Below are 9,562 nucleotides of genomic sequence, written 5' to 3' on the forward strand. Positions count from 1 at the left end.
GGAGTCGCGCAAACAGTTTGTGGCATGTCCTGGAGTTGAACATATATAAAGAAATTTTAAAAGAAACCAGATGGGCTCTAGGATAGCAAAAGGCTGGAAAGAATTAGTCTGTCAAAAGTTTGATCACTGTCTTTCCCTTAGATGTGCTCATAAGTCTGGAACCAGAGATCAGACACAGAAGTAGGCCTGTAGTGGAACGAATAAGAAAAGTATGGCTCTATAAGGTTCAAATTAAAAAAATTATGTGCTGATGTAAAGTGACAGCACAAACTATACAGCGAAATAACGCAGCTGGCCTTGAGGTTTTTCTCTTGAAAACCTTTCACGGTTACATTTCCAACCCATAAAAAGCCGTAAACAAGTCTCTCCACTGAGGGCAAAACACTCATTAACAGCACATGCAGCACATGCAACCAGTAAGGCAGACTGCTTATAGGTTGACCAATTTATATTATGCGAAAAATATTCTGCAATATACGGTATAGCTATGAAATGTCATAATATAGTTAGGGAACAGCAAATTCCTTTTCAAATGATGTCAAATAATGTCACTCGTCTCCTTCAGTTCATCATTCTGGGTGAGATTATAAAGGGGATTAGAGACGCCTGTTGTAGCGTGCCTGTGGCTGACAGAATGGCTCCTGGGGAAGTGTGCCAGTGCAAGATATTTTTACAGTACAATGAGAGCACTGTATGGGAAAGTACAGAGGCAACAGAGGCTTCAAAAACAAGGAAAAAAGAAAAAAAAAACAGCACTCCACACAAAATAGGTAAATATTTGATGCGTTCTAATAAGGCAGTTAAGAACAAACTGCATACAAAATACGCATTAACAGAGAAGTTAAATTACAGCATATTTATAAAAAAAAACAAGAGTTTTTTGGAATGTTAAAAAGCACATTAAATTAGTTTAGCATCAAATTTCCAAAACAGGTTGGCAGACAGTATTTACATCAGACAAATGCACAAATGAATATGCTCCACCTGTGAAATTAAGGCTAAGTACGCTATCCAAACACAATTACAAGAGTGCAGGTGCTGGCAATGTGTGTGCAAAAGATCTTCTCTAAAAGAGCGAGCTGAACGTCAACAGAAATACAATATTCAAGAGTCAACTTACATTAAGGCTTAGGAGTTTATCATTGGGATTATTGAACACAAATCAACAATCCAAACCGCACATGAAGGGGTCGTTTATGATACCCACCACGCATAGTCTACTCTTTACATTTAGTCATATTCAGGTGAACATCAGAGGGGTGAAGTAAAGACAGGGTCATTCTTCTCAGTGAGGCGAACAGTGAACATCTCAGCTTATAAACGTGTCAAACTGATTCATTGATAAACTAGGAAACACATTCTATTCACAGGAGGTAGTTCAGCTGGATATTCAAGACATTTTTTTCTGTGTAATGCGCATCAGCTTAGCACAGGTGTGCCAGCTGCGTTTGCAAAGCTCATTACTGTGCAGGCAGACAACAAATCCATCACCTGTGCATGCTGAATGTTCACAGCTGGCCGTATTTTCCTTTGCAATGCACAATGTGTGTATATAATCTGTCTATCCTGTCCTGGAGAACACCGGCGTGCTCATCTGAGAGAAATCCTAATTCCTGAGACAAAGGCTCGCTGTCTCTGTAGAGCTCCAGCAGCCTTTGCCTGGAGTCTCTGCGCGTGTGCAGCTCTGCCACGCGCTGCGTGGTCCTTTTTCTAAACACGCACACAGAGCTCAGGACTGTATTGTGATATTTCTCCCACATGTTTAACACTCGAAACCCGTGCACTAATCCGGCCTCGTTGTCTATGAATACGAGGTCACCGCGAGGGGTTTTCAGGAGATTGTTCGTGTCTCTCTCCATTACACGGGAGTCCCACTGCAGACTAAACAAATTGCTGACGAGCCTGTCAAAGTTTGCCGTCAGGTAGTCTAATACGATCAGGTCTGTCCACTGCATCAGCTCCAGCAGCTCCACCGCTGTCTTGTTCCAGAGCTCCTTGAGCGCAGGATGCAGCCCGCTGCTCTCCTGTCTCAGCGGCGCAGGTGTGATGACCCCTGTCAGGTTGGAGATCCACTGAGTTAGAGAAACCACGGCTCGGTCATTCCACTGTAAACCATCTATCCGCGTCCTCACACTTTCCCATTGCTCACTGTCACTGTCCAGCTGGGACAGTACGAGAGGGGGCAGGTTTGTGATGCCAAGCAAACGTGCAAGGTAATAAGTCAAAGTTTCACCCTGCACCTGGTCCGCGTTTATCCCGTAACGCACACAAGCTTTGGTCCCGTCTGCAAACGTGGCAAGCTGATTGGATATCCTGCCGCATCCCGGCTCCAGCTTCACCACCCGGTACGTCCTCGCTTTCTTTTGCCAAGCCAGAGCATATTCCTCCGTGAATCCCGCAGGAAGGGTATCTTCCAGCCATTCGTTCCAAAATATTCCGTCTTCCAATGGGGACAACTTGACCGGGCCCTCCCGCGGGGCTGACCTCTTGTTATCCCCATTCATATTGTAATCTCGATTTCCTGCAGAGACAGGTTGATTGGTGAGGTTGAGGCGAGTCTTTAGTCTGTCTCCAAAGTGCAGTCTCTTTGCCGCTGGGACAGCAAGCAATGCACGGAAAGTTTTGGCTGAAAGGTCCACTGGGAGAGCTTGGTGAAAGGACCCTGCACCTGGTACTGAGAACCTCCGTTTGTGTCGCTCCAAACGGTCCTCCAGTGCGCTCCAGACGTAGAAAACACTTGCGAGGGCGCACAGGAGGAGCAGAGAAAACAAGTTCGCTGAAAGAACCCTCATGATGACGGCCACCATTCCTCTTGGCACACAGTACTCCAGTAGATTTTAATAAGATACAGGCAGAAAAAAAATTCTCCGATCCGCAGTTGAGCTGGAGCGGCTTTGTGCGGTGCGCTTTCTGTCCTCTACACGCCCGAAGCCCTGCGGCTCAAAGGCGTACTGGGTAAGATCACAAGGAGAAGAGGGTCTCCGAAACTGTGTGAAGCTCATCTCCCGTCCTGTTCACACGCCTTGTCATATTCCTACTCTATGGGAAAAAAATGAGCGCATTTCGCTTCACCCCGATAGCCGCTATTGGACGTTCTCCGTTACAGTCCACTGGCGTCGTAAGGGCTTTCTGTGCGTGCACGCCACACTCTTTCCCATCTGCCTTTATCTCTCCACCGGGCGCTGGGTGAGTTTGATTTGTGGTGGAGTCGGTTAGCAGAGACACACTAGGCGGTGAGACACGTGACTTTAGTCCCGAGATGGTGGGCGGATCGTGGGAAGGAGGGTTCCAAGAGGAGCGGAGCAAGTGCACCGCTGTGCGTTTTATGTGTTTGTGTGATGTCAGACGATTGTGTGTTATTACAAAAAAGGTAGCCATTATGATAATTGATATCCAGAGTATAAATACTCCGCATTTTAATACATTCGTATTCCGTATGCTGTGCTTGCATCAGCGAGGCAGACAAGAATGGAGTCCAGGCGAGAGAGTTTGCAGACCTCACTCTTTTTGCATAGCATTTTTCACTGTTTTCGAATTTATCTTCTAATTTATGTCCGTTAAGGAGTCATTATGAATAAGAGAAACCACTAAGTCGTGTCATCATATTTTACTTTGTTGTTTTACTTTGTATTTTTCAGCAGATTTCAGATTAAAGTCAAGGCAGTACTGAATTTCAGCTTTAACGCTTTTTTTTTTGGAGTATCTATATCTACATTGGCCACAAGACTCTTTGTTCCAGAGCATACAAACTAAGCAACAATATATGAACAAATAAACCAAATGATCTGATCAGGATGATTTGATTGCCTCTCTGCCAAGAGCCAGAGTAACACAAAAAGCAGATACTTAAACGAAAAGCCTGGCAAAGGATTCAGTATATTCCAATTTATTGACTCAAGCAGTTTGTTGGGAGCCAAATGCAGTCTCCTTCTTTAAGAACAATGCAATCACAAGTAATAAACAATTTGAGCCCATTTTTTACATTCTGTTAGAACTGTATGTTATAGAAACTGGGGGAACTGTAGCGCAATTGAATTAAAACTGTGCTCTTTTTAAATATTCATCACGAGTGCAAATTATTAAAAATACTGGAATAGTGTATTTGTATCCGCTATGCATAACTGAGCAAGTCTTATCTGCTAATAAGGACTTGGCCTTCTCTTAAGGGAACAATGTTATTTCAATTTGTGCTGCTAAGCATTTGACCATTCTCCTATGAACACCAAAGGCACACTAAAGTGAACCCCTGCTTGTTTGCTCTTTGTTCATGGTTTTTGTTAAACCAGATGTAACATAAACTCCTTTATACACTTCTCCCTCACTAATATTCTCTCTCATTAACATCCCACTGCAACCTATACCATTCCACTCATGTTTTCACTCTCTGTATCTTGAACCTTGGTTTCCTAATCAAATTAATTGGGTCATTTTTATAGCAACATGCTGGCATGCTAAATCGCCTGAGTCGAAAAGACAGCCACGGACAAGAATACTCAATTACAGCCAGTAAACTTGATGTCCACTAATGTATGCTCGAAATGCCCAGAGCGCTTAAACTCTTATCTCCACTGACATTCATATTATATCATAGCTTGAACAGATAAATAGTGAATTACAAAATAATAAAATAAATAAATCTAATTTATCTTTTATAATCCTATATAGAAGAAAAACTCCTACAGACAGGCAGGCGAAATGATTCTGATTGGGACATGCTTCTTGTGTGCTTTCATTAACATCAGCAGGATAATTTCCTTTCTGAGAGCATGTTTGATTCTGCATTGCAGCTTGATGGAGCAGTGTGGAGAGAGACTGAAAAACCTCTCGATTCTGTGCAAGCAAAGAGGAAATAATGAATGCAACAGTCTCAATAAATGGTTGTGTAGCGGTGAGTGGTACGAGGCTGTTTTTTCTGACATGTTGACAAAAGAGTCACTCCTGGTAAAAGTGAGGCTTTTCCACCTGCTGTATAGAACAAATTAGCCTTTCTTAATTGCATGCCGCCAATTGCTCGAGATTGCAGATAGTTAGGGCACTCAGCAGGTTTGCTAAATATATACAACTTTATAATTACGTTGAAAGGGTACCTTGAAGTAGTTTGAAATATCTCTCTCTTTGATCTCCAGTCATAACAATCCTTCACCACCTTGCCACTTCCCTTCAGTTCCACGTGAAAAGTGAGTAACAGCAAGATTTAAGACTTTCAGTGTCTAGACATAGAAAATGAAGAAGGCTTAAGTGCATTGCTGGAATTCTGTCTGATGGCTGTTACTTAAAAGGAGTGTGGACTAACAGTAATGGCTGGCTCTTGGTGTCGCTTTTCCCGAGCACAAGTGTGGGCATGTTCACATATCAAACCTATCTGTTTTCTTGCTATGTGTTATCTGCAGGTCACCTAACCCCTATGTCTCTCTCCTCATTACACCCCCATCCCCCACCCTCTTCCACACACACGCACACACAGACATCCCACTGCTGTCATGCCCCCTGCTGCTGCATTCCTCCCACAGCAGTCCCGGGGGGGCTGTAACTTATGGAAACCTTTTCTCCCCTTGGTCATGGCTGTCCGTAGTCAAGTGCCGCAGTGACACGGGAGAGCTCAGACCGTCTGTCATTCTGTCTGCAGCAACACAGTACACCCATCACTAGTCGCCTGACAACGCCACAGCTGTGATACAATCTCGTGGTGCCTGTGTGGTGCCTGTCTGCCAGCGCAGATGGACGCAGGGAGGGAAAGGAGATATTAAGGGACGGAGACAGTGGAAGAGAGAGTGCAGTGAGCTTCTATCACTTCCCCCGTAGTCTTAGGTTGTTCATGCTGAGTAATAACTCATGGGTCCCTTGACACTTTGTGGCACTCTGTTTCCTGGACTGAATAATGAATGTGCAGGACTTCCATTAGTGTTGAAAGCTACGATTATTTCACTAGGCCTTACAATTACTCATGCTCTGGGATTTGGGGACAGGGCGGAGGAGATCCATGGGGATGAATTTGTGTCTCCTGGTTTATGTATGTGCAGAGATGTCTGCATGTGGATGTATGCTTACAAGTGTTTATTCTAAAGAAGAGAGTGGAGCAGATAATACCAAGGGGATTAGAGGCTCACGTGATTATGTAATGTATATGTATATGTGAGGTGTCAATACTAGCTTTGAATCCAGGAGGAGGCACATTTTTATCTGTTCAAGAAACCCAACATGGTCTTCTCTTTCTCTCCCATCACATTAATATAGAATATTTTTGCAGAGTATTGTAATGAATACTTCAGAGAGACATAACACATTTATTTTATGTACTGGAGACACAGATCTTCTCAGTACTTGGTTCAAGTAATGCTTTGGAATTCTGCATACATTGCCCAAAATTGATTTTATCGTCAGCAGATTATCCTGACTTCAATTAGCCGGCAGATGTTGCTGGTCTTAATTCTCGGCTAGAGTCTTCCCAGAATCATGCCATTTTTAAAAGCAGTTTCACTCGTGGTTTCATTTAGACAGAAGTACAGGGAGTGAGCAGAAACAAGTAGCCTGTGCAGAATCAAACTGAAGCTGTTGCTACAACAAGCGATCCACTGCATTGCTGAACATGGCACACAGCCACCAAACGGCTGCCTTTTTTCCACTATTCACTGCAGTTTCGCTAGCCTGCCTTTGCCAATTTCCTGATACACAGGCCCAAGGTTTTTAAAAGAGTGGTTGGTTGCCATTTGCTAATAATGAATGGGTTATTGTTAATAAATGCTGAATTTATCCAGTAGTCACAGAAGAAAAGATGGTTGGGTTATTCATGTACTGCACCCTCGTCTCCGCCCGGCTTCCATGCAGCAGAAGTTAGAGAGGGGAGATTTGAACGAGCAGAGGAGTGGGCCATTGAAATTCAGCGCTACACAAGGGAAACCCTCTTACAAGAGTGAAATCAGGAGGGGAGGAAGGAGATGTACTGTGGAGCCACTTGATTAAAGAATCAGTGTCCAATCTCCTGGATTACACCCTCTGACCTGCCATGCCAAATCCCCTATTAAATAAGTCAAGAATTGAATTCTTTTTCTTTCCTTTCTGCTAACTGGCTTATTGACTCAAGTGTGCTCAGTGCCTTGTGGTGAGGTCCGCCTTTCAATTGGCTAAAAGGAGGGTTTAGGAACATCTGATCATTATTTACAAAGTCATGACTTTCCAAGCCTTGGTATTTTTTCAGATGAAATGCATGTGATGCTGCGATCTGGTTCCCCTCCCCTCCCCAGTGCTCGAGGGGGTCATATGGTCAGTTAAGATTAGAGATGGAGGTTGAATGTCTTCCTAGCATTTCAGCGAAAAATTTAGCAGCTTCAAATTTAATGGGCAAACAGCGTGAAGTGCTTGCTCTCATATCACACTGGAATGAATCTGCTGCATGTGTGAGGGAAGAGTGCAGCGGTCTAAATGCATCTTCTCTCCTAACTCCTCCCCACCCTCCCAGGATTTCAAACCAGTTTAAAGCAACCACTAATGAAAAACATGGGACCTTTTCAGCATATGGCCCAAGCTTACACAGAGAGAGGGGACACAGTCACATTTCGTTTTAAACTGATGCATCTAGATATGCATATTAACATGATTTATTTCACATCATAAAAAACTCCAAATTAAGTTATGTTTTTCTAACCTGTACTCCAGATAGAGTACAAACAGTGTTTTCAATTACTTATTTAAGCTCAAATTCAAAGGCTAAAGTCCACAGGACAGTGCAGATCTGTAATGTTATTAATTTACCATATGGAGCACACTGCAAACACACATACACACTTACACAGTAACTATAGCTTGCACATTTATTTCATCTTGTCACTTCAAAATACACATTAGATGTAGCAGCTGGACATTGGGCAGAAAGAAAAATTGCAATATGCTACCAATGTGTGAGGTTGCCACAGATCTGCTGATCACAAACTGCCAGATTCAATGAAGGCACATTAGGCACATACTTTAGTTGAATACAAACCTTGTGGTCAGTAACATCTGAAAAAGCTTCTGTTATTTCAACCTTATGTTTTGCGTTTCCCAGTGGTAGTCTTGTTTTTATGGTTCCCAAGGCTGGACTGGGACAAAAAATCGGCCCGGGCATTTTGACTAGAGACCGGGCCACCAGGATAAAGATTGAAAATGTGACGTCATTCAGGGGTAAAACCGCAAAGGATTCTGGGAACTTGTGGCAAGAGGTACTAGCCCACGCAGGCTTTCAATTGAACTCAGTTACACAGCGATAAAAAGAAACACAAAAAATGTCAAGAAGCTGTTGTATTATTAACTGCAATAGCCGGTCGCATGACAGCCACGGGAAGCCGACGGGTAGAGAGATCGTTTTTTTTTTATCGGATTACGTTGTTGAAGAGAAATTTTTTAAGCCATGTTTCCGAAGTAAGAGCAGACAGATGGTCTGGATATGCCGAATATAACGTCCCAGAACACTCCAGCTCACATGTTAGTCTGCTCCAAGCATTCCCACAAAGGTCAGAGTTTTGTAGTATTTAATGCGTCATTTTTATAACATAATTGGTGATATAGGTTACAAGCAAGTCTGGCGCTGAACAGAAATTGTCGCGCTATGCTCCTTTATTTATTGTGCATAAATAGTAAATTGTCCTGACACAATATTGCGCTTCGCTTCTGTTATTACCATGGTACATTGACAAAAACATATACTTTTATTCACAGGATAAAACAGTTGTTTTGTATCACTAATTGTCCAGTACGATTACAGCATACAATATTATTGTCACTGCTACATTTCTGTGATGCTACCAGAGATTATTTCCACTACTAATTAATTACCGTTGAGCTCAAAGGTCCTATTAATAAACGGTTAACGAATGTGTATTTATGAAGACGATTTGTGAGACTGGTAAACTTATGATAGGTACGATGGTCTTTCGTTCTACACGGTGCATTTCAAGGTCCTGTACCCATCCGTCGGCAAACTGTACCTGGGCTTGTTGCAGTGACCTGAAGTTACTAAACTTCATGAGTGTATGCACTCACTCCAAGAACCGTATAATTATAAATATGAGCGTGGTGAAAGTTGGGCAGCACGCTGACGTCTTTTGTCCACTCTGTGTGCTCGTAAGGGTCTGACCCTTTCACTCCTTTGATTTTTCCTCGTATCTTTTCTTTGTCTTTTCGTCAAGTCTGTCTTTGTACGGACCGGCATTGTTCTCCTTTTGTTTTGTACATTCCTTTTTTGTGCGGCAAAGAAAAAAAAGAAGGTATTGGAACCGGAGAATGAACGTTTTGCGGTGCTGCAAATGCTTGCATTTGATGCGGTACTTGGATTGTTTTGCCACGAGTTCCCGGCATGCAATGCGTGAAAGCCACGTGATTGCTAAACAAGGGGGAGGGTCCATCCGGCCTCCTCGGCTGTAATTGGTCCAGCCCAAAGTCGATCATGACCAACTGGCCAATCCAACACCTTTCATTATATATACCCTTCCTATATATATATATATAAAAAAAAAAATCTATCGGCCCATTAAAAACAAAAAATCACCAGCGGCCCACCGGGCAAGTGCCCGGTATGCCCGATGGCCAG

The 9,562-nt window shown here is 43.1% G+C and overlaps 1 protein-coding gene across 1 annotated transcript; it reads right to left on the bottom strand.

The window, feature by feature from the left end:
• Positions 1 to 773: 773 nt before the first annotated feature.
• fjx1 (four-jointed box kinase 1) lies at positions 774 to 3,206 on the bottom strand. The gene has a single exon (XM_086298216.1). The coding sequence runs from the start codon at positions 2,805 to 2,807 to the stop codon at positions 1,509 to 1,511; it is 1,299 nt and encodes a 432-aa protein (XP_086154342.1). The 5' UTR covers positions 2,808 to 3,206; the 3' UTR covers positions 774 to 1,508.
• Between the last annotated feature and the right edge of the window lie 6,356 nt (positions 3,207 to 9,562).

The sequence above is a fragment of the Aulonocara sp. 'chitande type north' Nkhata Bay genome, linkage group LG7 (genome assembly GCF_057382095.1).
Source record: "Aulonocara sp. 'chitande type north' Nkhata Bay isolate Kocher_YH1m ecotype deep benthic linkage group LG7, A_spYH_male_GT1.1, whole genome shotgun sequence".
Taxonomy (NCBI): Eukaryota; Metazoa; Chordata; class Actinopteri; order Cichliformes; family Cichlidae; genus Aulonocara; species Aulonocara sp. 'chitande type north' Nkhata Bay.